Below are 27,217 nucleotides of genomic sequence, written 5' to 3' on the forward strand. Positions count from 1 at the left end.
CTTTCTTGCCTTCTGTTTTTGCTGGAGCCTCCGACCCTATTGAGAAGCAAATTTAGCCATCTGGCAAAGCAGGCTGGGGGGGGGGGGGGGGGGGAGAAGAAAGGGAGAGAAAACACAGCGTGCATGGGCACACACACACACACAAAACTCTGGAGATTAGGGAAGACAAAAACTTCCCTGAATGCCACGGCGCTTGCCGGAGCGGCGGGAGAGGCGGGAGCGGCGGCGGGCGGCAGCGGGGAGGACGGTTCCAATGCGGGCAGGTCTGCATGCGTGCCTGTGGGGATGTGGGGAACGGTTGCAGGCAGGGGAAGGCGTGACCTGCATGGAAAATGCCAGACAACTCCAGACGCACACACACATAGGCACACACACGCTCACAAAGCTCCGGACAGAGATAAGGCGGACAGCGGAGCGTTTGGAAGGAGGCAAAGCCGTCCCCCGCAAACCAACCAGCGATTCCGTGCGTCAAAGTCTCCCAGCAGCAACATGAGGTGAGTACCTCCGCTACGGGCGGACCCCGGGGTCTCGCACGTGATGGTCTGGGGGCACGGCCGGGCAGGGGACCATCTGGCTGGGGAAGGTTTCCCTCTGATGACCGTGGCTTCGGTTTCCCCACCCGCGAGCAAACGAGGCGTTACCCATGCCTCGGCTTTGTGTTGCAGTCCGGCTTGTGTGCAGGCATCCCGGCTCGTATGCTGGAATCCCGGCAGAGCCCCGGGGAGCCCCGGGTGATGAGCATGCAGCCTGGGCGTATGCTCCGCCATGGTGCATGGGTGAAAGGTGCGAGAGAGGCTGGACACGCTGCATGGGCTTCAGGTTTCTATGCACACCATGGTAGTTTATCACTTTACATGAGGCCAAGACATTCCTGGCATGGGAAAGAAGTTTTGATGTTTTCCTCCCATGTTTAAAAGGAAAGCAGAGAGCTGCACTGGCAAATGGCCTGTTCTGCTCAAGGAGGTTATGCCCATTTACACCCAACTGAGCATCCAGCCCTGTACATGTACTCTGACCAGAGGAGAAACAGATTTTCCCTTCACACATTTTTGTGGTTTCAGACAAGCTGTCAGAAAAGGGCATGTTCAACCTCACTCTGCTTGAAAGAAAAATCTATCCAAATTTCTCAGCTCCTATTAACTTGGCTTTGTAATGAAGAGCTGGGAAAAGTGATGGCACTACACAAATGAACCTCAGAAATCTGCCACCCTGGATTTGAGACAACACAGACAGGTTAAAAATTATCTACTTATATAGCTTCAATTTCTTCACCCACATACCTAAATCAAGCCCTGATTTTGAAACCAGGTATATGTGTGCATGTGAGCAGTTCCAATGCCTGAAATACACACCTACAAGCCTTTGCCAGGCCTTAGTGCCTGATTTAGAAAATGGAAATTTTTTGTCTCTAATGGCTCCAGTTTCCTGCACGTTTCCTTTGCTTTGTGCACTGCACTGGGCGTAAAGAGCCTGAGGTCTGCTTCTCTTTCTGGGTCCCCCACAATGGCACAGGATTTTCCACTTGCACCTCCAGCACAGGCAGTGTTCTCCCCTTGTACAGAGAAGTATTCCATTTGTGCTCACTTTCATGCTCAAATGGAACTCGAGGCTGGTGTGAGGTCAGATGGGCTGCCACTGATTTACCTGTACTCTCTGTCCTCCTCTGGGACAAACAAGCTGGTAACAAGTTTGGGCAAACTCTATAGGCTGAGGTTTTTCTAAAGGCTGACTGATGACAAAAGATCTCAACCTCTGTGTGCTTCTCCATATGGGGCAAGTGATACCCTAAGACTGGAGAGAAAAAAAAAGAAAATAAGAAAAGAGATGAGAAGAAAAGAGAAAAAAAGAAAGATGAGAAAAGAGGAGAGGAGAGAAGAAAAGAAAAGAGGAGAAAAGAAAAGAGAAGAAAAGAGAGGAAAAGAGGAGAAAAGAGAAGAAAAGAGAGGAAAAGAGAAGAAAATAGAAGAAAAGAGAAGAAAGAAGAAAAGAAAAAAAAAAATAAAAGAAAAGAAATTAAAAGATAAGACAAGAAAAGAAAATAAAATAAAAGAAAAGAAAAGAAAAGAAAAGAGAATGAAAATAAAGGAAAAGGGAAATAAAGTAAATAAAAGAAAAGGGGGAAAAAGAGAAGAAAAGAAAAGAAAAGAAAAGAAAAGAAAAGAAAAGAAAGAAAGAAAAGAAAAGAAAAGAAAAGAAAAGAAAAGAAAAGAAAAGAAAAGAAAAGAAAAGAAAAGAAAAGAAAAAATAAAAGAAGGAAAATAAAGGAAAAGGGAAATAAAGAAAAGAAAAGAAAAGGGGGAAGAGAAGAGAAGAGAAGAGAAGAGAAGAGAAGAGAAGAGAAGAGAAGAGAAGAGAAGAGAAGAGAAGAGAAGAGAAGAGAGGAGAGAAGAGGAGAGAAGAGGAGAGAAGAGGAGAGAAGAGGAGAGAAGAGGAGAGAAGAGAAGAGAGAAGAGAAGAGAAGAGAAGAGAAGAAGAGAAGAGTAACATGCTGGGTTATGCTGCTGAGCCTGCTGTCCATCTTTGCCCAGCTGCAATGATGTGTGCCATGTATTGAGAGGCAACAATCCCAATTTGGCAGGATGAGGCTAAGCAGTATTAATCGTAATGATACTTCCCAGTTGTTGTTGTGATGCTTTCATTAAACTGGTTTAGAAAGTGTCATTATTTTATTAAGCATCCTTATGTTTATTCTTCCATTAAATGAAGATTTGCCCATCAGAGCCCCATTAGTTAAAGGATGTATTGCCAGCAGCTGTTGCTACCAGAAGAATGAGAAGTGCCAGGCTCCTGATAGTGCCTGGAGCTGTCTGGGAGCTGTGAAGATGGTTTTGCATCACACATGGAGCCTGCATCACCCACATTTCAAAGGGGCTTTCACCTCCTGAGAGCCACAGACAGCTCCCACCCTCATCTCCACCTCTCTGTGGCTTGGCAGGGGGATCACTCGTGGTGACAATCCGTTGCACCTCCTCTCCCAGCCTTTTCACAACGTGTGACCTTACACGACCCACTTGGGAAAAGAGACTGAGTCCTCACCAGGTTGTAGCATTGCCAGAGTTTCATTCCATTTCCTCCTGTATGTTTTCCAGGTATCCCTTGACCTGGTCCTTTTGTGCCTTGCTGCTCTGTGCAGCAGATGCTATTGAGCTGACAGACATGTTTGGAGAGATCCAGTCTCCCAACTTCCCCGACTCCTATCCCAGCGACTCAGAAGTGACATGGAACATCTCTGTGCCTGATGGATTTAAAATTAAGCTGTACTTCATGCATTTTGACTTGGAGTCATCCTACCTCTGTGAATACGACTATGTGAAGGTGAGCTGTGGTATTATGGGGCAGGTGGTGGGGTAAACAGCAGACCTGTTTGGCCAACTGAGAGAGGATGGTGCTGGAAAAGCTGGGGAGAAGCTGTTCTTCATTTATTGGGCACATGGGTTGTCAGTCCAGTGGACAACAGGGAGAGCACAGGTAAGCTGACAGCATCCATTGGACTGACAGTGAGTGGGACACAGATTCAGAACTTACCCACTGAGGATCTGGAGGTAATTTGGTACCTAATTCTCAATGGACCCAACAGGATTTACACATCTATGGGCTGATGAACCTGCCATGACTAAACTCCCACTCTGCCACTCTGATGCAAAGAGAGCCTCTGTATTAGACAAAAATCAGGGCATGGCCACAGGTGCACCTTGCAGACAGCGTGGATCCCTGGCCATGGCTTTGCAGACTTTTGGGACACCCTGTCCAGACCCCAGGGAAGCAAAAAGGAAAGCCTAAGCCTGAGCTCAAGGCTGCAGGTTGAGGTCTCCAAGCAGAGCCTCCCACAGGCTGCAGGCCACAGACGCAAAGGCTCCTTTGGGTTCCAGGCAAACCCATTTCACAGCTGGGATGCAAATTCTGGGGCTACTGCTGGCAAATACCTGAAGCACAAACAAGCTATGGAGATTCCCGGGAAGCTCCATGGCCAAACCCACAAAATATTTCAATGATGGCCATTAACCCATCAAAAATGGTGGTAGGCCAGACACTGCAGTGCCTCTTGCCTCTTGCACCACAGATCTCGCTAAGCAAGGCTCTCCTTAACATGCAGGACAAGCTGGATTTGAACTTGCTCTGGTTTGGTGCTTCCTAGCAGCCCAGAAGTAGCAAGCAGGTGCTTTCTATGTTTGCATGGCTGAGCAAGCCATAACTCATTGCCCAGCACAAGACCCACCCTGCCCCTCCACACAGAGGCAGGTGGAGGTTGCACACAGGTCTGGAAAAGCAAAACTCAGTTGCCAGCTATTTGAAATTATTATTTTATTCTTGCCCTAAGAAAACAAAGCAAACATTTGTATTTTTTTTTCCCCTCTAGGATCTGTTGTTCACTGCTTTAATTTCCCCTTTGTGCTGGCACCCATTCTGCAACTAACAGCTCTCATTGAGGTTTGATTAGTTCTTTCTGCTTCTCCTGGATCTTCTCCAAGCACAAGGGCCAGGAGCATGTATAGAGATATATTGCTTTAAAAACCCAGCAAGCACAAGGAGCAAATTTCTTGGAAACTTTCCCCATTCCACACTTTACCCCTCCTCCTCCTGCCCTTCACCCTCTGCTCAGTTTTCCTTTTTCATAAGGCTCCTGTTATTTGGCTGTGGTGCCAACTTGGCACCATGTTGCTCTCTGCCTCTGGATTTCCATAAGAAGGTGGTATTTTCCACAGGGATTTAGATCTCAGCTGTATAAATTTGCTCGGGGCTGTAACTCAGCTTGCAAAGCCTCCACCACAGAATTACATTTGAAAAGTGCTGAAAATGGATGAGAGCTCCATAGGCTGCCCTGCTGGGTAGGGGTGCAATCTTGATGCTGCTAAACCACCAGCTTAAAAGATGTTAAGGAGATGAGCAAATGACTCCATAGCTATTTTCCTCCCTGTGTCCAGTCTCTGTCTGCCTCAAGACAAGATGTAGAAATAGCACCAGCCCTCTCCCTGACAGAGGCTCACAGTGCATGGCTATAGGATATAACCATAGAGGCAGCACAGAAAAATGCTCCTCTGTAATAGTCTGTCAACAAAGATGTTCAGAAAGCCACAGGTGGTACTTCTGCATTTGATGGATTCCCATGCTTTATGAACTCATGGGTGACTTTAATCTCTGCAAGCATCCTGTGGCAGAGAGTTGCACAGGTTAAACCAATGATTATATGTCTCTATGTGCACAAAGGAACACTTTGTTCTGACCATGGCTCTGACTGGGCTCTCCACCAGGGTTCTTCATCATTCTTACAGCCATAAGAAGAAGGTCAAAATGGAGCCTGAGCAAGTCTGATGCAAGGTGGAGACACAGCTCAGAACAGGCAGAGAGCCACCATGACCTGACCTTCGCTTGCCTTACCCACATGCCTGAGCTCTCCAGCAGTGCAGTCACCCTGAGTGGAAAGCTCAGGGGGAGCCAAGCTATAAACCCGCACAGACCTCTGCCTTCGGGGTGGTCTTCAGAAGGGAACAATTTCCAGATCTCTGAAACAATGGCTAATTAAAACAATAGCTGTTTATTTATATATATGCACACACATGCTTGTCTCTCTCTGTGTGTGTGTGTGTATATATATGAAAAGAAAATGGCTTCTAGAGAAATGCTCACAGGCCAGGAGGCTCGTTTGTGCAAGCAGGGATGGCAGAAAGGGGAGATGGTACTTCAGTAAGGAAGTGAGCCAGGAGGAATGTGAGGAAGAGCCACCCTCAAAATAGCCACTCAAAGAACCCCCATGCATGTAGGAAATGCTGGATGCCTTGGGAAGCCAAGCTCCAGGTCCCAATGCATTGGAGACAGCCTCTCCCCAGCTTTTGGATGACCACCTTCAGCTACCTGCCATGTCTAGGGGAATGGGGAAGGAGCAGCCATCCGCTTTCAGGTCCTGCCCTCAGCAGTGCTCCTTCCTCCTCAGGCTCATTGCTGTCCCTGATTTAGGGGTTCCTCATTCGTGGAAGGTCTCACTGCAGTTTGCTCAGCTCCTTGAAGTCACCCAGCACTGCACACAAGCCTCCAGCACTGACATCAAGGGCTCCTTGAAGGCCACAACCATGACTGGGCAATCAGGTTAAGAAATTTTGACTAGTGTCACTGAGGAGCACTGCAGCAGGGATGGGGAGATGGAAGATGAAATCCCAGTGGAGGGACAGAGAGGATAATCCTGACTTCTGAGGAGCCTTCACAAGTAAATCCTTGAGCTTATTAAGGAGATGTTAGCCTACAGTCCTGTCCATGTGGTCAAGCCCTGGAATGAAATCAGGCCCTGAAGGCTTAGGCTCTAGCTTAGGATCAGATCCTTGACTGTAGTGAAGATGAAGCCTGTGGTGAGAAGAGATTATTTCCCCCAAGGGAGCCCATGGCAAGTCCTTGCTGGCTCACAGTCCTCATGGGGTTACATCTCTTCTGCAATCCCTGCCACCGGGTCCTGATCCAGGATGGCACATGCTTGAGACCTGGCAGGTTTCAGCACACGATGCAGGGATTTGCCTTCACTCTCAAGTGCAGGGGCTGTCTGTGATGGGTCTTTGCAACTGTATGTGAAGGCAGGAGGGCAGAGGGGTCTGTGACACTTTGTGGGTCTGCAGGTCCCGTCTCTCTTGATGCACCCCAAGTCTCCTTTGGATATACCTCTTCATGATATGTTCAGACTTCTGGCCACACATGGCACTTGAGACACTTCTCTGCAACTGCTACTTACATCTGTGTCTCCAGGGAGGATCTGTGCCATTTGACTGCTCACCCAGGCAGAACTCCTACTAACCCCACATGTGGGTGCTCAGGAGGTATCTCAAGCAAAAACAAGGGCTGAAAATAAATTTGCTTGAGGGTGGCCCAACCAAGCACAGGAGTCTGTCTTAGCTGTCCCCAGTGAGGGGCTGGTGAGGGGTATGGGCCAGGCTGGTGAGCAGTGTGGGCCAAGCTGGTGAGGCAGAGCTGCAGCAGGTGCCACCTCCCTGAGAAGTGGCATTTGGCAGGGGGATTATGAAAGATTCACGATGTGACAGAGACACGTTCCCCCAAGGGTTTGCACAGTGCTTAAGGTGTGTAGCAGATCAACCTTGCAATGCCACATCCTAGGCTCACAGGGGGTGTGGGACACATTTACCCCTTTCTCTGCTCAAAAGAGAGGTAAAAGCACAAATCAGGGCTCAGCATGAACTGGAGGTTCAGAAGAGCATCCTCTTCTGGAGCTCTCAGATAGCCTCAGCCAGGGTATAATGCATACCCTGAGGCTGTGTGAGCTCAAGAACACCACTTCAAATTCTGAGAGGCAGATTGGAGGAGGGGAGAACCCAAGGCTTTGTTGCTCACTTTTCCCATCCTGCTGGCTCTTCACAGAGAAGTCTGGTGGCACCAGACACCTTCTGCTTCACTGGGGACCACAGTTACTCCCCATGCAGGGAAGGGAGAAGGATCAGGCATGGGTGTGAGCCATCAGTTTCCTCAGTGCCCCAGCATCCCATCTGGACTCTCCTTGCACCTTCAGCCTTCCCAGGGAACAGGCCTGGTCCAGAAATATGTCATGTGGATGCAACAGTCCATGGAAGGGGACAGTCCCCAGACACCAAGCCAACTCCACAGCAGCAGAAGCCGTTCTTCCCTTTCCCCCACTGCACAGCTGCTTCCATGCATGTTCCTGTGGAAATTCAGTTGCATGTTTGTACACAAAGGGATTTTTAACTTATACTGGGAACAAATCACATTCATTTTGGGGAGAGGATCTCCAGGAGACCTGGAGTGAGGCTCCTGCTGGGAATGTTCCATACCTGCCTCATTTCCAACAGGCAGCAGCAGCATGTCATTTTGCAGAAAAACCCCAAACAACCCATGTTCATCTGAGTGTTGCCTTCTTGTGTGCACTTGAACTGCAAGGGTGCTTGGCAAGGGCTGTTTCATGCCCTTCCCTGTCTCTGATCATCTCCTCATCTTGTGTTCCCAGTGCCTTCAGCCCAGCACTGAGATTTCTCTGCCTAATGAGCCAGTTATATATATTACGAGTGGTATGTTTGGCCTTCATCAATCCAATTAGTGCATTCCTGAAGGGCTGGAGGGGGGGTTGGCTGCTGCATTTCCGTATTGCTGGCTGCCTGCTCCTCTCCAGCAGCAGATACTGAACTGCAGGGCCAAATTCCCCTCGACGTTCCTGGTGTTTCTTTAACCCACCCACCGCAGGAGGGAACCTCTGGAGCATCACTGCTCTGGCATCCCCAGTAGCCCACGCCCTGGGGCAACATTTATTTGCTGCCTAGCTGGGGCTCCCCCAGCCTCCTGCCCTGAAAGCCCAAATCAATAAGGGGCAGCAGGAGGACACACAGCTTGGGTCACCACTTTTCTTAGCCAAAATGTGGGGGGGACAGAGCCACAGCCGAGAAGGACACACACACACACACACACCCCATTTGCCTCCATCCAGGAGGGCAGAAACCTCCAGGAGGGCATGAGGAGGCAAGCAGAAGGAGGGAAGAGAGCGGGAGGCAGCAGCAAGAGTAAATTGAGAGGCAGAGGAGTGTGGCTGTGTTTTACTTTTCAAAGGCAGATTCTTTCAGCGTATTTTTATAGGGCATTTCTCCGCGGCGATTGATATTTCCCTTAGGGACACATCTTCTCTAGTGAAAACGTCGACATCGTGACCCGAGAGGGAGAAACTCCAAACAAACAACCAGGATTTAATTACCAGCCTGCTCACTGGATGTAAATGATCTACGAAAAAGTATACAGTCCTCAGCAGAAGCAGCAAATATTAACCAGGGAGGATGACCTCTCTGTTTAGTTTACTGCCGGAGGGCTGTCTCTGCTCCCTGTGGCTCGGGGCATGGGACCCGTCACAGATAAGGGGCCGTGGATACCTTTGGTGAGGAGAACTCAGCTCTCCCGGGCCTCATCCTGCCACTCTGGGGCTCTATCCAGGGATACTGTGGGCGGTTTGGGGGCTGGACCCATGGCAGGAGCATCCTTGGGCCAAGACGTAGGGCGCTGGGAAGGTCTTCTGTGCTGCAGGTCCTGCCCTAGCTGGGACTGGAGGAGAGGGATGGGAACTCATGTGGTGGCTTGTGTCTCCCTGCAGAGGTGACAGCTACCAGCCCTGCACAGAGGAGCTGGCTCCTTCCCACAACTTTCCCTTCAAAAAAGCAGTTTCTACAGAACAGGCTGCGTGCCACACAGCCAAGGCTATGTCGGGGCCAAAGTGTCGCTTTCCTTCTCCTTTGGTGATGCTGCTCCCAGTTTTCAGTCTGAAACACTCTTTCATCTCAAAACAATCTCTTTCAGATTTAAAAGAGATTCTAAAGCACCACAGTATATTTCAAAGGGATTGAAAACAGATGGATCCCAAATGACTTGTTTTCCTTTCCCCCCCCCTCCCCCCAAATGCTTTGTCACACGCACACAAATAATTCCATTGAGTTTTTGTCCCAGTGCTGGGCTCATGATTTTTCCTCCAAATTCTCAAAATTTATCATCAGAAAGTCTCTCTCTTTTCTGGCCAGCTCCAGTTTGCATGAGAGGATGGAAAATATCTGGAGGCAATGTCAAGGCATGCTGAGCTGCCATTTCCACGTTGGCTTTCCCTGGTGTGAGTGAGTTTCCGCCTGCTTGCCCGGCCCTGGGAAATTTCCCTTTCAGCTCCAGGCTCTCTCCAGATGATGCATCCTGAGGGTCTCCAGAAAGCAGGGGTGCAGCCAGAGGAGAGCTTTGCCTCATGGAGGCCATGCAAGCCAGGGATGGCATTGCAATGCCTCTGGGTCCCCATGGGTCCCTGAGCAGGCGACAGGCGTCCTCAGGCATGGGCTGGGGGACTGCACGCTTCATCAGGCCCTCAATAGCGCTGGTTTGGCATGAGCGGTGCAGGGCTGGCCTGGTGGTGTTCCTCACATTCCTCAGCCGAGGGGTTATTCATATTTAAATCTCCTGGGGGAAAGCTGGCAGGGTGCTGGGAATGAGCTGGGAGAGGTTGTGGTCGAGACAGGGGCTAGGGGTGGGATTTGCAGGAGATGGAGTCAGCACAGAAACAGTCCTGGGGAAAACATCGAGGAAAAAGGAAGGGAGGGGGGGTTCCGGGGAAACCCAGAGGGCTTTCTGCAGGGCGTACGGTGCTTGAAGGCATGGGCACGGCTGTGCTTTAAAGGGACACACAGAGACTAGTGAGCCTGCTGACAGGACCCATATGTCCCCTGCTGTAGCTCTCTAGGTGCATGGCTCCAAGCCTGGTACTGCAGCTCTGGAACCAGACAGGAACTCTGGGTGGTTGGGACAGGACCAAGCTCATCCAAGCAAGTCCAGGGAACAGAAACACTGTCCAAACTACAGATGCTGTTCTGATCTGATGCAAAATCAATGGGCAGAGGCTTCTCTGGTGCCCCAGTGCCCTCTGAGCAGCACAGCCCTCACACAGATGCTGTCACCCTGATCAACACTTGGGCTGAGGGAGGAGACAAGGGGGAAGCATTTCACATACCGGCAGATCTGACTGGGAACAACATAGCCCCCGGGCTGATTTTCACAGCCCTTCTTCAGAGACACCTGCCTATGTCCTCACCCCACATCCCAAACAGGCTCCTGCCCTGCATCCTCTCCTTACACCTCCCAGCCCCTCCTCACATCCCACATGTTACCTGCTCTCTCAGCATCTGCTTCAGAGGGTCAGCACAGGCAGGAGCAGGCAGACCTGAGTCCCTCTGCTCATACTGAAGAAACTATTTAATTGCTTTACTGCAGTAACAGCACCTCAGAGAGCCAGAGCAGTGGGAGTCAGGGCTGACATGCTCTGTCCTCTGCAGGTGGGTAGATGCAGCAGGAATGGCTGGAAATTGATTTTTAGGACCAAGGCAACACAGTGCTGAGCAGGACTGGGCACCCAGGGTTACAGAGCTGCATCCTTAGGCAGTGGCCATCACAGGCTTCCAGATGGGCCAGCCTGCCCCGTGGAGACACTGCTGAGCCCTGTCAGGGGACAGGCTGGGCAGGAACAAGCAGAGATCTGAGCTCTCAGGTGCAGAGCATAACTCCAAGCTCAGCCTGACCTCCCCTAGGAAAGTGCCATGGGCTCTCCATGATCACAGACATGCACAGCCATATGCAGAGAAAATTCAGAGGTGACCAGCACTGGGGAGCACCCCAGGGGCATGTTAAACTCCCACACTGTCCAAGTGCTCAGAAGAATCCAGGAGGTAAGTCCCAAACTCTGCCAAGCACTCACCCACTCTTTCTGCTAACAGATTGAAGCTGAGGACCAGGAGCTGGCAACCTTCTGCGGCAGGGAGACAACAGACACAGAGCAGGCTCCTGGCCAGCAAGTGATCCTGTCCCCAGGGCCTTACATGGGGCTCACATTCAGGTCTGACTTCTCCAATGAGGAACGCTTCACTGGTTTCGATGCCCATTACACCGCTGTGGGTAAGCAGCAGTTAACCCTGCAGGACCATTTTGCTAGGCCAGCATAAAAGAGTTGCTAGGACCACATCTCAGGACAGCCTTGGGGACCCCAGCAAGAAAAGTCCTTGTGTGCAGCCCTTGGACCTCATGGGATTTGCTGATGTGTCCCACCATGTGGGACAACTCTCAGTGCTGCAGCAAATGTTCCCACAAGAAGTGGTGCATGGGGGGCTTCCAGGTGACCTCCCTTCATTGTTTTCTCCTTCCTAGATGTGGATGAGTGCCTGGAGAAAAGTGATGAGGAGCTGGCATGTGACCACTACTGCCACAACTACATTGGAGGCTACTACTGCTCCTGCAGGTTCGGCTACATCCTCCACTCCGACAACAGGACCTGCAAAGGTACCACCCAGACAAATTAAAAGGTTTAGTCTCTGAAGCTGCATCATATAGATTAGCCTGGATTAGCTCTCAGACCAGGACCCTCTAAGCCACAGGCATATTTGGAGGTTGCTGTGGGAGGTTCTCCTTGCATGGACCCATGTGTTCCATGGACCACCCAGCAGACCGCACTCCACTGGAAGGGGCTCCTCAGCATGGTCAGGGCTAGGATGTGGCTGGCAGGGCCCTGAGAGAGCCATGGCTGTGTTTCAGTGGAGTGCAGTGACAACCTCTACACCCAGAGAAGTGGAGTGATCACCAGTGCTGACTTCCCCAGCCCCTACCCCAAGAGCTCAGACTGCCTGTACCGCATCGAGCTGGAAGAAGGTTTCTTCATCACCCTGAGCTTTGATGACAGCTTTGATGTGGAAGACCACCCTGAGGTGACCTGTCCCTATGACTACATCAAGGTGAGCTGGATTTTCCACACTCTTCCTGTCCCAGCCTCCTGCCATTTCCCCAATGTCCTCACGATGGGGCCAAAATTTCCCTGTTCTAAACAGAGGTGAAGAAACCAACAAGAGCCCTGTGCTCAGTCACTCCCATCTCTCTCACCACATTTGATTTTGACCCTTTCAGCCAACTGTGACCCTCTTTCACTTCATATCCCCCCAACACATGTTGCTTAAGCCCCACTGACCCCACTGCAGCACCATCCATCAGCCTCAGGGTGAAGCAATCCTCAGGGATCAAAGATCTCCCTCAAACTGCTCATTCTTCTTTGCCTTGGCAGATCAAAGCTGGTCAAAGAGAGTTTGGCCCTTTCTGTGGAGAGAAGTCCCCAGGACCCATTGAAACCCAGACCAACAGCGTACAGATCCTCTTCCACAGTGACAACTCAGGAGAGAACAGAGGCTGGAAGCTGTCATACACAGCAATTGGTAACTCCTGCTGCTTTCCTCTGTTTACTGGTTTGGGCTAATGTGAAAGGCTTCCTAAACCCTTCAAGTGGAGCCCACGAGTTTGGTGGTCCATGATCCTGTCTCCAGAAAGAGCCTATTCCAGAAATCAAAAGAAAAGGATAAAATAACATGGAGTCCTCCCTTCAGCAGCAGCTTTTTTCCCCTGTGCCAGATGGGCCCTGAGACAAGACCACATGGCAAAGCAGAGCAGTTTTGGGCAGGATAATCACACAACCTGTTGTTATTAGCTCCCAGCTTCGTGATGTTCAAAGCAAGAGTAGTACAGACTGGAGGTAAGTGAGCCCTGCAGCCTTTACTCCTAGGAGAAGACCAGGGCTGAGCCATCCCAGTATAGGCTAATAGCAGGAGCAGGAACAAGATTCTCAAACTGTGGTATGTGGTCTGGATTTCAGAGCTAGGATTCTGCATCTCCTCCATTTATTCTTCTGAGTTTTGCTTTGCTTCACTTGTTTTTTATTCAAAGGAAACCCGTGCCCACTGGTGCAACCACCACTCAATGGGAAAATCGAGCCTTCCCAAGCCAAGTATACCTTCAAAGACCAGGTTGTCATCAGCTGCAACACTGGATACAAAGTACTGAAGGTATGGGGTGACAGCGTAGAGCTGGGCATCTGGGTAGGAAAGGGGGAATCCTTCCTCCCAAAGCCATGGCATCTCTGGGAAAGGGAAGACAACCTACATGCTATCCTTACCCTATTCCCAGAGGCAAGGAAAAGTCTCCTCTGAGAGCCACAAAGTTCCCTTTCCAAAGGCACAGAGGAAGAGAGGAGATGGCACTTTCCTGAGTGCCAGACCTGGCACCTTGGCCAGAGGTAAAGTCAGCAAAAGCCCTGGGTGCAGCTGCCAGGGCTCTGCCTGCTCGCCACCTCAGTGGGCGAGAGCTCAGTTTCCCAGGCAGCCCCACAGAGGCCAGCCTCCAGAGACCAAGCTGTCCTCAGAGACTTTGGAACAGCTTTGGCAAGCCAGGAGGATTTTGGAAGTCAAGAAGATTTGGGATTTTGGCAGGCTCTTTCCAGGAAACAGCTGAGAACTAGAGGGAGTACAAGTGATTCACAGGGTGGCTGTCTTCCCTCCAAACTGGTAGCCTGCTTTGACTTCCAACATGGAGCTGGCTATTTCCCTGATGTCCTTCCAGACTCATCCTCCATGCAGAGCTGCCTCTTTAACCAGCCCAGCACCTAGAAACAGGAATAAGTTGTTCCAATTCTTTTGCATTCAGCACTCCACTGAGTTGCTGCAAACAAGAAAATTCTTCCAAGTTCTTCATTATGACTGCATTGCAATTTTTAGCTGGAAAAGTCCTCTCCCAGGGGGGTCTGGATATGTTTTGACTAAATTACTGAGAAATTTCCTTTTATTGAGAGGTTAATTTCCATGGCTTGCACACTGATGGTAGATTTTTTTTTTCTTTTGCTGGCATCTTCTGCACAGGATGACCTGGAAAGTGACTCCTTCCAGATCGAATGCCTAAAGGATGGGACATGGAGTAACAAGGTTCCTACCTGCAAAAGTAAGGACACTCTTCCCTACCCTGCCCGTGTCCTTTTCCTGCTGAAATAATTTCATGCTAAAGGGAGCTTCCCTGCCAGAGTGGAATTCCTTACTCAGCAACACAAGCCCAGAGAGAGGCTATGTAACCCTGCAAAACTCTTTTGGCTTGTTCTTGGATAACATTACGGGGCTCACGCCAAATGCCACAAGCAGGAGATTGGTGCTTTTGTTTAGATTACTCATACAACTTGATTTGCCAGCCACTTTGCTGTTCCTCTGTCAAGGAAAGAGCAAGCCTGGCTGTTGAGAACTGGCTCAGCTGGACAAATCTTAGACATGTTGGGATATTCTAGATCCTGGTCCAAGTTTCCTTACCAACAGAGGCTACTAAGACATAGGGCACTAGAGAGAATAGGATAGGATAGGATAGGATAGGATAGGATAGGATAGGAATAGAATAGGATAGAATAGAATAGAATAGAATAGAATAGAATAGAATAGAATAGAATAGAATAGAATAGAATAGAATAGAAATTAATTGAAATTAATTGAAATTAATTGAAATGAATTGAAATGAATTGAATTGAATTGAATTGAATTGAATTGAATTGGAATTGAATTGAAATGAATTGAATTGAATTGAATTGGAATTGAATTGAATTGAATTGAATTGAATTGAATTGAATTGAATTGAATTGAATTGAATTGAATTAACCAGGTTGGACGAGACCTTTGAGATCAAGTCCAACCTATCATCCAACACTATCTAATCAACTAAACCATGGCACCAAGCCCACATCCAGTCTCTTCCTAGACACCTCCAGTGATGGTGACTCCACCACCTCCCCAGACAGCCCATTCTAATGTCCGATCACTCTTTCTATGAAGAACTTCTTCCTAACATCCTGCCTAAACCTCCCCTGGCACAGCTTGAGACTGTGTCCTCTTGTTCTGGTGCTGGTTGCCTGGGAGAAGAGACCAGCCCCCACCTGGCTACAACCTCCCTTCAGGTAGTTGTAGAGGTTCCAGGTACTAGCCTGAACCATGCTCAGCTAAGTGATAAGGGAGAGGAAAGTTACCCAAACATTTACAAACCTTGAAACAGGAGAAAAGGGGAAAAGAGAGGAGATACCTTTTGAAAGGCTGGGTGACTATTTGCATCATCTCTTCTTTCATCTAAACCAGCTCGTCTTTCAGCTCAGGCATGGGACATGTACCTGATGATATCTTTTCCCCAAACACCCTTAGTCTTCAGGATGGCTCTCATTGCTGCTCAGTCTACTGTAAGGCTGGCCCAGAGAGGAGAAAAACAGCAAACAGGCTCAGAAAAAGACCCTTTCAGGGGAGGCAGGACAAGATATCTGCTCTTGAGGGATGTTGGGATTCAAGCCCTTCTCATCTGGGCAGATGCTTTTTCTGTTAGAGATATTGTGGCTCTTACCTTAGAGTCTTAATACCTGTTTGCTCACTCAAAATGGAAACTGGGAGGCTCTCAGACCTACTAAATAGATCTGTATCTGAAAGGGCTCCGTAGAAAGCGTGGGGTTTGTGATACCAGATGTGGGTTAGTGATACCAGGTGTGGGTTAGCCCTAGCGAGGAACTCCCCATTCCTATAGCTTTCACTACCACAGTCACTGATTTTATCCAGCTTGAACAGTGACCAGACACAAACTGGCATTGGGGGTGGGGGGGGGTGGGGAAACAACCCAAAACAACCTAGATAAATATTTTTAGCACTTCCCAGATTTTATTTTATTTCTTTTTTAGAAAATTGAAGTGATTGTCTGCATTGTACCAGCTGGGCTGGAACTGATCCTTTCATGTGTGATGTGACTCACTACACACGACATGGCCAAGACATTTTTTTTTTGGAAAGCCCAGAAGCCCCTAAATGGGCAAATCAGGCCTCCAAACTGCAATGCCTCCCACCTCCTCGGGATGTCTGGGAGTATCAGGGCACGAGCTAAAATGGTTTTAGAAAGCAATGCAGAAAATAGAACACTTCTCAGCCAAGGTGGATGAAATCCAGCTCCGTGGCCTGGCGAGGCCAAGCGCAACCCCGTGACGGCTTCTCCCAGCCACTGTCCCCAGGTTGCCCCGGCCAAGCGGAGTGAGCAGGTCCTCAGCATGGCTGTGTCTCCGCAGTATACCCAGCACCCTGGCATGGCTCACGGGGCGCTCATTAACGATTTCTGGTGGTTTGGGGGCTGGGTTTCCTGCATGCCTCTCTCTGCTCATCTACTAATTGGGCTTTCTCTCTCTGCTCTCCTCCTTCTCCTCTGCTTTCGGTGCAGCAGCTGCAGATAGAGCCGACAACCAGACAGAGGGAAGAGCTGGCTCCGAGCAAGTGGCTGCGTGAGGCCCTGACGAGCAGCCTGTCTCAATGTCCCTTTCTGATCTGTCCAGTACCAAGGGCAGGTCCCTTCTGCCCCTGGCCCTAATGCCAACTCCATCTCCATGGCTTGTCTAACTGGCATGGCACTGTTAACCCTCCTGCTCCTGGTGCTTTCTGAGCGGTGCCTGCCTGGCCCTGGCACCACTGCCTGGGGACTGTGTGCTGCCATCGGCTCCCGTCACGTCCTCCCCATCCCTCCCTCTCTGCCCAGAGGCCTCGGCCTGGATCAGCTCCAAGGCGGTGGTTGCGCAAGGAGCGCAGCATGGCCGCCTGGTTGTTTGTTTGTTTGTTTGTTTGTTTGGATTCAGCTTCCCACTGCCCTTCCTCCCTGGCCCAGTGTCACAAATAAGAAACACTCCTTCCTCTCCTCTCTCCAAGAGTCCTGGTGCCTTTCAGATCTTCCGGGCAATGAGGCCTGGAGGATGGGTGGGCATCACCGGCCTTGTCCTGCAGGCACCAACCCCTGGCACTGGCACGAGAGCTTGGATCCTCCTCTGTCTCCCCTTTGCTTCCCGCTGCTGGCCCTGTGGAGGGGAGGACAGGCTGGCCTCAGGCTGAAGGAGGTCACAGCCTGGTGTCTGGCTGCATTCATGTCCCTGGAAGCCCACAGCATTCACCCTGGACTCCCTGAGGCATCAGAGGCTTTGCTGGGAGGATGCTGAGCTGTGGACCAGATTGGGAGAGGAGGAAGAATACATGTTGGGGAGCTTGGGCCACCTCCGATCCAAGGATGACAGAGATGCTAAATGGTCCCTTTCCCAAGGGAAAAGTCTGGAAAGGCTCACAGCACGAACTCCCTCTCCTCACCCTTTTGGCTGGACCTAGGACACTGGGAAACACCTCTGTGCAAGAGCTAGCCATCAGGTCTGCCCCAGGCCTGGCAGACACACAGGGAGGGGACGGGCTGTATGGGCCAATGGGTGCTTCCTTGTAGCCATAAACAACCCCAGAGCAGCTGTGCAAGCCAGGCAGATCTATCAACATCCATTTCATCTCCCCTGAGAGCCCTAGCATCCTCCAGTGCCTTATAAAGGTCCCACCATTGGTCATACCCTGACACAGAAATAGTGAGCACTGAAGCAGCATGGGAAGTGAGCAGGAAAGCTCAGGCTGGCTGGGGTTCTGAGGGGCTGGTGAGAGGGATCTGTGTCCCCTCCTCTTCCCCTCTGCAAGGTACAGATACCCCCAAGAACTTCCTCCTGATCTGGTAGTACCCACATACCCATTCCATCACCTGCTATCCTTACCAGGCAGGTGGAGGGAATCCTGGTGAACAGTGAACTGCAGCATATTGCCACAAACCATGGTTTTTTTCAACCAAGCATGTGGCTAAACCTGGGCATTGCACATGTCCCTGGTGCCAGCTACTGGTTCTAGTGAATTCTCTCTTTATTATCCTGGATCATTGCATAAGGAGTTAGGGCTCCTGTCCTTGCTCCTTTCCCATCCTGGAGCAGAAGACTCCCAGAGCCCAAGTCTTCCCTGACCCACAGGACTTGCTTTCTGCCAAGCCATTCATGTCCTACTTACCTCTCATAAATGTTATAGAATACATCTCCACAAAAGTGCACTTGCTTGCACAATCAGATGCTTGCTTCTGCCCTTCTCTGGCTCAGGTGCCCAAGGATGGGGCTGGAGAAGGCTGCACAGCATCCCCCAAGTGTGCTGTGAACTGCCTGCATGATGGGGAGACACAGGTCCCATGAGGCCACTCCTGGATTTGGAGAATGAACCAGCTTGCAACTCGAGGTCCTTCCTGGGGTGCACAGCACAGGCCCAGTGAAGGGGACAAGCTGGGGAGAAGAGGTTGGGTAGGGCACTGCAAGGAATGCAGGGAAGAAAGGGGATTATGGACAGGCCATCCTGAAAATCCTTCTCCCTTCACCAAACCCCAAGCCCACACCAAGGATAGATGAAGCAGAGCCAAAATTGCCCATGATGGAGCAGGTGAGATCTGCAGACCAGCTAAGCCACACTCTCAATATCTCATCTCCTGCCATCACAGGACACCCAGGACCTAGGATTGCTCAGCCTCATCTGTAAATGCTTATCAGCACTGTTGGATGAGCGAGACTCAGAGTAGGAAGGATGGGGGCAGGCTCTCAGCAAAGCCTTGTGCACAGAGGGGATGCATGGCATAGGTTGGTGAATCGCTGCCTGCTTTTTTCCTGGCTGCTCCTAAGGGAAAGCCACTGAGGTGTGGGAGTGGGTCCAGAGAAGGGCAATGAAGCTGGTGAAGGGCCTGGAAAACAAGTCCTATAAAGAGCAGCTGAGGGAACTGAGGTTTTTAAGTCTGCAGCAGAGGAGGCTGAGGGCAGACCTTCTCTACAACTACCTGAAAGGAGGTTGTAGGGAGGTGGGGGTCGGTCTGTTCTCCCCAGTACCAAGTAACAGGGCAAGAGGAAATGGCCTCAAGTTGCACCAGGGGAGGCTTAGGTTGGACATTGGGAAAAATTTCTTCACTGAAAGGGTTGTCAAGTACTGAAACAGGTTGCCTGGAGGGATTTAAAAGACATGAAGATGTGATGCACAAAGACATGGTTTAGCAACGGACTCGGGTTAATGGTTGGACTCAATGATCTCACAGGTCTCTTCCAGCCTAAACAGTTGTATGATTTTGTGATGCTAAGACATACCCTAGGACCATCTCTCAAAAGATGCAGAGCAGGTTTCTTCCCTTCACAAAGGTATAGCACTAGCTGAAGTGCACAAGAGGAGCTGTAGGACTGGGGTCTCCACCCGTGCAGTGGTGCTGACTGTACAGCTGTGGGTGAACTGTGCTGCTGGTGTGCAGCAGTGCCACCAATGTGCCCTGTAAAAACACCAGGGTGGCTGTGGTGGAGTTTCACAGGGTCAGTCAATCTTGCCTGGGGACAGCCTCCTGCTGCTATCTAAGACTGCATCAGGCTGTGCCTCCTGCAGTGCCCTGGAGAAAGTGTATACAGGACTGTACGGCCACTCGCTCTGCCCCACAGGGCCATGTGCCAAAGCCCAGCATCACCTGTTCACTGCCTAGCTGGACACCCCATGAGACAGCACAGAGCTCAACCCACCTTCTCTGTTGGCTTTCAGTTGCTGACTGCAAAGCACCACCAGAGCTGGAGCATGGCTTTATCACCTACTCCTCCAGGAACAACCTGACCACCTACCGAGCAGCCATCCAGTACCACTGCCAGCATCCCTACTACCACATGGCCCCCAACAGCACCGGTGAGCAGTGGGGCTGGGCTACATCCCCGTGGCACAGTCTGGGTGGGTGAATGGCCATGCATGTGTGCACATTTGGAAGTGGGGGGAGCTTGGGATGGCCACTCTGGGACATTCTGCAAGCAGCAGGCTGTGGATGTAGCCTGCACACATCATAACCTGCATCTGCCCTGCTTGGACTATCAGATTGGCCACATTCTGCTCTACAGTGAGGTAGGATGGAGTTAGCACTGACAATTGCTTTGTCTGTGTGTTTCACAACCTTGGCAGAGCAGTGTGGTGGTTCTTCAGCACTCTGCCTTCTCACTCTGCAATCCGCTCCCTGCAGCATATGAAATTTTCTGTGTCTCTATGAAAGAAGGTGCTGCTGAAAAGAGCATCAGGTCCAGCAGTCTCAGAAAGGTCTCCCCAAGGCTCCCCATCCCAGCACTCAAATGTCCAGCATAGCCAAAGCTGAAGAGCTGGCAGTGGCATCATGGCAGAGTGAGTTTCCCCTTGATCCACATGGTCCACAACCAGAGACACCATAAGGTGCCAAGCACCACAGGTCTCTGCACTCTTTAGACCCTGCTCAGGGCTACAGAAGGGCTGTGCACACACCTCAGACCTTCTTCCTTCTCCACCCTCAGTAAGCAAAGCCAAATGATTTCCTCACATTCCTGTCTCCCTGCTCATATCCCTCTGCACACCCTCTGGCCCCATGCATCTGGTCCCAGCATTCTGCATGCATTTGCAGAATAGGCACTGGCAGCATGAACAGGGCAGCAGCTGCCAGCTGAGGCTGAGGGAGCAGCACAGCCCTCCCAACAGCCCAAGGCAAGGAAATTGAGGACAGTGGCATGTCCCCTTCATGGGGACAGGGCTGCCCCTCTCACCAGGGAATGAAGTACAGGGAGCATAAAAGAGAGATTACCTCCTGCTCTGGAGGTGGAAAAGGTCCTGGCAGCTGTGCAACATCTCCTTGCTGCAAATGACAGCCCCCCAAGCCCACAGCCCAGCTAATGCTTTGCTCTCTTCCAGCCACCTACACGTGTGATGCATCAGGAGCATGGAGGAGCGAGGAGCTGGGGACAAAACTGCCCTCCTGCAGACCAGGTACTAGCAGCGGGGTGGTTGGCTCCTGCAGGAGGGGGTGTGGAGCAGGAACACCTCCATGCCCGACCTGACCTGCTGCTGCCCTAGGCAGGGACTCTGCTTCCTGGTGACAGTGCCATGTGCCCTGGTCATAGGTATCAGAGAATCATAGAATGTTTTGAGTTGCTTTGGATTGTGTAGTCCAACACTCCTGCAATGAGCAGGGACAGCTGGAGCTGAGAGCCCCATCATCCAGCCTCACCTTGAATGTCTCCAGGGGAGGCATTTCTACCACCTCTCTGGGTAGCCTGTGTCAGTGTTTCACCGTGCTCACTGTAAAAACTTTTTTCTTTTATCTAGTCTAAATCTCCCCTCTTGGAATTTGAAACCCTCACCCCTTGTCCTGCCACAACAGGCCTGGCTAAAAACACTCTTCCCATCTTTCCTACAGGCCCTTTATCAATATTCTAAGGCCATAATGAGGTCTCCCTTGGGCCTTCTCTTCTCCAGGCTGAATGACCTCAAAGCAATAGCCAGCTGCTTGAGCACTGGGGACAGAGCCCTCCTGCCCTCCTGGCTGGCCCAGCTGCTCAGGGTGCAGTGGTGGCACTGGGCAGCAGTGAAAGGGGCATGTCTCCCTGTCTTTATAAAGTGGCAGTGGGGTCACAGTAATCCTGGCTGTCAGTGCTCCCTGAGCTACCTACACCAGCAGACAAGGAAACCAGCAGCCCCAGCATCATTCAGCCCTTAGCATCACCACAGATGGCTCCAGCCAAGAGCAAAACGTTACCTACCAAGCACAGCTGGCTGCCAACTCCAGTTAGCAGTATGTCCACATGCAGGAGCAATTAGCATCTCTCTAAGCCTTTCAGAAACACCCAGCTGGTTTGTAGGGAAGGAAAAGCCCCAGGCCTTTGAGCAGCAGCAGCAATGTTTGCAGCCAGCAAGTTTCCAGGCCAGGTGCCCACTCAGGATTAAACAAAAGTCCCTGGGATGTTGGCTGGCCATGGCCAAGCCTGGGGTCAGGTCTTGCTGCTTGGAGGGGGGACTGGAGACAATCCCAGCTGCAGGCTGTGGTCAGATGTGCAGGGATAGCTCTCCAGAGAGGGGCAGGGATGTGGCTGCCATATAGCAGCTACAGCTGCAACCATGAGGGGCTTGGGAGCTGGCTCATGTCCATGGAGGGTATCTGCTCTCCAGCTATGCTGAGCAACTGCAAGGCCCAAGGAGGGACTGCCTGGGATTGTCTGCATCCCATGGAGCTCCAAGACCAGGGCTATGGCTGCTTTGTTGCGATGGCTGCCCCCTGCATCTCTCCTCGATGTTTCAGTCTGAACTAATTTGACCTGGGAGCATATGGGGACATTTTTTTGGGGCCATAGCTGCTTTCATGGGCCACTTCCAGGCCTCCTGATTAGTGACAGAAGCCAGAGAGGCTTCAGGAAAATGGAAAATCCCAGAGAGAGGGTGACACTCTCCTGAGATCAGGATCTGCAGGCAGCATCTGGCCAGCTGTTCCTCAGATTTTCCCCCACGTCTCACGCCACATCCCCATCACCAGCAGCTCCTCTTCCAGGCCACTCCACGCCTGCCTCTGCCATTAGTGGGAGCATTTGCAGCCTGGTCAGCATTTTTGATATGTAATTTAATAGAATACATTTTTGGCTGGATGTACTTCCTCTGAAAGCCTCTCGCTGGGACAGCTGCCCGGCAGACCCGCCGGCCTGGGACGCAGCAGTGACTTGCCTCAGGACAGTTGCTGCTCCTTGCAGCACTGGGAAAGGCAGGGGAGCGAAGCGCAGGTAGAAACACTCACCATGCTCCCCCACTGCCAGAGCCACAGTTTTTCTAACCTCAGACCCTGGCTGCAACAATGCCATGTTAGCAGATCCTGGGGTTCCTATCCTGGTTGCACGACTGACTGTCAGCCTCAATCCTATCATCCTGGGGGGGAGTCAGACCCTCTTTCTGTGAGGGGTGCATAGATGGGGTGATAGTGTCACAGGGAGCATCAGGGAAGAGTCTTAGCATTTTCCACAGAGCATGTGGGTTTCCTTTGAAGGCTTGGGGGGATGAGACCAGCATCTGAGCTTCTGTTATTCAGGACTTTGCCAGCTGTAGAAGCACAAGCCCAAATTGGCTCCCACAACCTACCAGTGACATCAGGACCCTCAGGCAACCTGGGAGTCCCTCTCCACAGTGCTGCCATAGGTGTGAGTCAGCCCCACAACCCACAATCATGTCCCAAGGTGTAAGTTCCTCAGAGACAGTATTGTCCCTGCCCACCCTGTCCAAACTTCTCAGAGTGACCTTCAGCATGATGAACCTCTCTTCTTCCTCACACCATATGACAGTGCAGGGATAAAGGTCCTGGAGACAAACCAGGCAGCACAATAGGTCTCTTCAGACATTAATTCCAGGTCTGTAGAGGAGATGAGCAGAGGAATGCTGGTTTGGCTGCCAGTATTGTGGTGAGGAATAAAGCCCATGGTGCTAGGCAACATACCACAGCTGAGCCTTCTCCAGCCATAGTCCCTCCAGGAGGGAAAATGCTATGGCCATGAGACCACAGAGCTCAGGATGGGTCTCAGAGAGAGGGGTGAGGCTGGGCTGATGTCAGGCTCCAGCCCTCCTGCCTGTGTTCCCTGGGGTTTCTTGGCACACTAAGCATGAGCTGAGCAATAGGGGGGATGCTCTGGGAAGGGCTGAGTGAGCTCACAGGGCACAGTGAGGCTGCAGGATTACTCATTTGGCCCTTCTGCTTCTGAAGTGATGTGGATCCAGCCAAATCTTTCCAGAAAGTGAACTGCAAAGTGAGGAATTGCAAAGTGCAGGATAGCCTTCAAGCCATTTTCTTGTCCCACCTACCAGCTCAGCTGTACAACCACCCTTTAAGTCACAGCCCTGTTTTACTGCAGTCCAAGCTTGGCAGAAATCATATCACCTGCCAGGTCTTTAAGATAGCAGAAGATTCCTCTACTTGCCCTTCCCTAAGAAATCTGTTAACATCATGGTCCCTATCTGGAGCACAGATCACATAGATGTAAACCAAGACTAAGGTCTGATACTGTTTAAAGTGGTCAAAGTCCCACCCTGGCTCACATATTTTGCCGAGTCCATTCCTTCAGTGTCAGAAGATTTCATAGAGCTTCAGTGTAGCTAACCCTGGATGAAAGCCTCCACAGCCCAGCATCCAGCAGTGTGCCATACACAATTCTGATTGTCCATATTCGTGCACAGTGGGCCATAGCTCACTCTTGACTACAGATGAGCTCACAATTTGCAGGGTAAATCCTCCTCTCTGGAGCAGAGGTCCAGCACACAGGACATTGGCAAGAGCCTATCCTTTTCACTGAGGGCTCTCCAGCTTCCTTCATGTCATATGGGCCATATGTGGTGGGAGTAACTGTCCTGTGCCTTTTGTCTCCAGTGTGCGGCCGTCCAGCTCGTCCTCTGCCCGGCATCATCAAGCGCATCATTGGCGGCCGGAACGCAGAGCCTGGCTTCTTTCCCTGGCAGGCCCTGATTGTGGTGGAGGACATGTCCCGGGTGCCCAATGACAAATGGTTTGGCAGCGGGGCCCTGCTCTCAGACTCTTGGGTGCTGACAGCTGCCCACGTGCTCCGCTCTCAGAGGCGAGACCAGACCGTCATCCCCGTCTCTAAGGAGCACGTCACTGTCTACCTGGCCCTGCACGATGTGAGAAACAAGATGGAGGCTGTGAACCGGACGGTGGAGAGGATCATCCTCCATGAGGACTTTGACATCCAGAACTACAACCATGACATTGCTCTGGTGAAGCTGAAGGAGAAAGTGACCATGGGAAAGTACGTGATGCCTGTCTGCCTGCCCCAGTTTGAGCACGAGCTGGAGGGGCCCCACCCCAACACTTTGGGGCTGGTGGCTGGCTGGGGCATCTCTAACCCCAACATCACGGTGGATGAGATCATCAGCTCGGGCATGAGGACACTGTCTGATATCCTGCAGTATGTCAAGCTGCCAGTGGTGCTGCACGCAGAGTGCAAGACCAGCTACGAGTCACGGTCAGGGAACTACAGCGTGACCGAGAACATGTTCTGCGCTGGCTACTACGAAGGAGGGAAGGACACCTGCTTGGGAGACAGTGGGGGAGCGTTTGTCATCCAGGACCCGGCAACTCGGAGGTGGGTGGCCCAAGGGCTGGTCTCCTGGGGTGGCCCAGAGGAATGTGGCAGCAAGCAGGTGTATGGTGTGTACACCAAAGTCTCCAACTACGTGGACTGGGTGGAGAAGAAAACAGGCTCCTCGGAGAGGTGGACTTTTCTGGAGCCGGAGCTGGAGAGATGAGTGACTAAGCAGCCTGCTGCCACAGATCCCTTTCTTCTTTTTGTTGCTGTTTAATGTGCTCCAGACTCTGGTCTTTCGCAAGCAGTAGCCACGATGCTCAGCGCACGTCAGGCCTTTGCCAGCCCTCCACCACGTCATTCGCTTCACTTGGTCCCACACCCCTTTGCTTGTGCTCTTAGGAAACGCTTGCTAGGAAGCTGGGGGAAGGGAGCAAAGGGCAAGATCTCAGCTGGCATCCTCAGCTTGTGCTGCCCATCTCCAAACCTCACCCAAACTCCCAGGGAGCATCCCTCCAAGCCAGGACAAAGGCACAGTAATGGAGACAGCATTTCCTGGCCAACAAAGCTTTGGGCTGCGCACAGGGAATCGCCCGCATCCTCCGGGCTCTCCCTCCACATCTTCCCATCAGATGGCACATCTGCAGGAGCTGCAGAGGTTATAGACAGTGCAGGACACCCAGCTGAGCAGGGCTGGGCCTCAGAAGTCCTTCATGCTGTGGAACACCTTTTCTGTGTAAGAAGTAGGGAGTGAGCCCTGGAGGTTTGCTCATATTTCTATTTGCAAACAAACGTCCCTACCTGATAATATCTCAAGTGATGTCCACCTGGCCCTGGGGATGTGAACATGCATCCACATTTTCCCTAAGCTTCAGCCATGTCTGGAAAGCTAGTGGCTGCCAAACTGGCACCACCCCCACCATGTAGGATGGATGCCCCACAGAGGACACAAGGACAGGGAACAGGGTCTGGATTTAGTGTTACCCTCACCTATGGCCCTTAAACTTCTCCAACCCTCCATCACCCAAACCCCTCTCTAGTACTCCCCTCAGACTAACTCTTGGAATGGTTTCTGGCCACAGCAGACCTCTGAAGGCAAGGTTTCCACACACAAGGCTGTATCATATCTACTGTTCTTAAGCAATACTTGTTTTCAGCAGACTCCTTCCAGATAAAATGCCTTTCCTTGGGGTTTCACCTTTTAAGGGCCTGGGTAGTCCTGCATGGCAGTGCACTCATCCTTGCAACAACCTAGTGCCTTTTAACTGTGTTTAAAGGTATTGATTTGATTGATTTACAGGTTACTGATAGTGTTCAGTGTTTGTTCATGACACTTCTGGTCTATTGCAAGTGTCCAAGTCATTCTAAATGGGCCACAACTCACCTAACACACCAGAAGCATTCATATCTCCCCAGCCTCTTCCATGGCCCATGTAGACAGATCAGCCCCACCAAGGAACAAGGTTAGGTGAGCTTACCTTCCTTCAGCAGGGACATCATCTCCTTCACTTTTCAGCAAAGCCCTCCTATAGCTGTAAGCCACATGCAAAAATTGCCTGCTGCCCTCTCTGAGTGCCTGTAGCCTCCTTTGAGCCTGTCTTCCTCCTCTTCCTTTGGTTTTGCCAAGTCAACAGTGAATTGAATCATTCTGCCATTTTGTTGTCATCCAAAAAGCTATTTGTAGAACATGCAGAGGAACAGAAGGCCTAAGGAAGGTCCAGCTTTCAGAAGAACTGTACTCTTGGCTATGTCATGTAACTACAAGCTATTTATATACATACACACACATATATATATGAAAAAATATATATATTTCTTTTTTTGATACTACATTCTGTAAAGTAGCTGATGTCATGGAAGGATGGTTCTGTGTAACCTTCCTCCTGAGAACAAAATAAAACTTTGATATGTACTGAGTTCTGCCCTGAAGTTCTTACACATGATCAAGGCTAGTCACTTGTCTTCACCACACACACCTGCACAGCCCAGGGGATTCTCACACTGTCCCTCACCCCAACATCTGCACAACCATGGCCTCCCCAGCCTCATGGGCAGAGACAGACCCTGGCCAGCCTTAAATACAAATTGCAAAAGCCAGCAGCAGATGAGATCCTGCCCTTCAGCTACCTCTCACTTCAGCACATCACTGAAGAGGGGGGCAGTAGCAGGAGCAGGGTGCAGCAACCTGTATGCTGG

General features: G+C 51.0%; 1 protein-coding gene across 1 annotated transcript; it reads left to right on the forward strand.

Annotated features, from left to right (window-relative positions):
• Window positions 1–263: 263 nt before the first annotated feature.
• Window positions 264–25,706, forward strand: MASP1 (MBL associated serine protease 1). The gene is made up of 11 exons (XM_009903497.2): window positions 264–494; window positions 3,090–3,315; window positions 11,229–11,406; window positions 11,656–11,787; window positions 12,040–12,236; window positions 12,560–12,707; window positions 13,213–13,331; window positions 14,181–14,259; window positions 19,710–19,847; window positions 20,865–20,939; window positions 24,349–25,706. Exons 1-11 carry the CDS (start codon window positions 286–288, stop codon window positions 25,242–25,244), a joined length of 2,397 nt encoding a protein of 798 aa, XP_009901799.1. The 5' UTR covers window positions 264–285; the 3' UTR covers window positions 25,245–25,706.
• Window positions 25,707–27,217: the final 1,511 nt, after the last annotated feature.

This window comes from Dryobates pubescens, chromosome 13, assembly GCF_014839835.1.
Source record: "Dryobates pubescens isolate bDryPub1 chromosome 13, bDryPub1.pri, whole genome shotgun sequence".
In the NCBI taxonomy this organism is placed as follows: Eukaryota; Metazoa; Chordata; class Aves; order Piciformes; family Picidae; genus Dryobates; species Dryobates pubescens.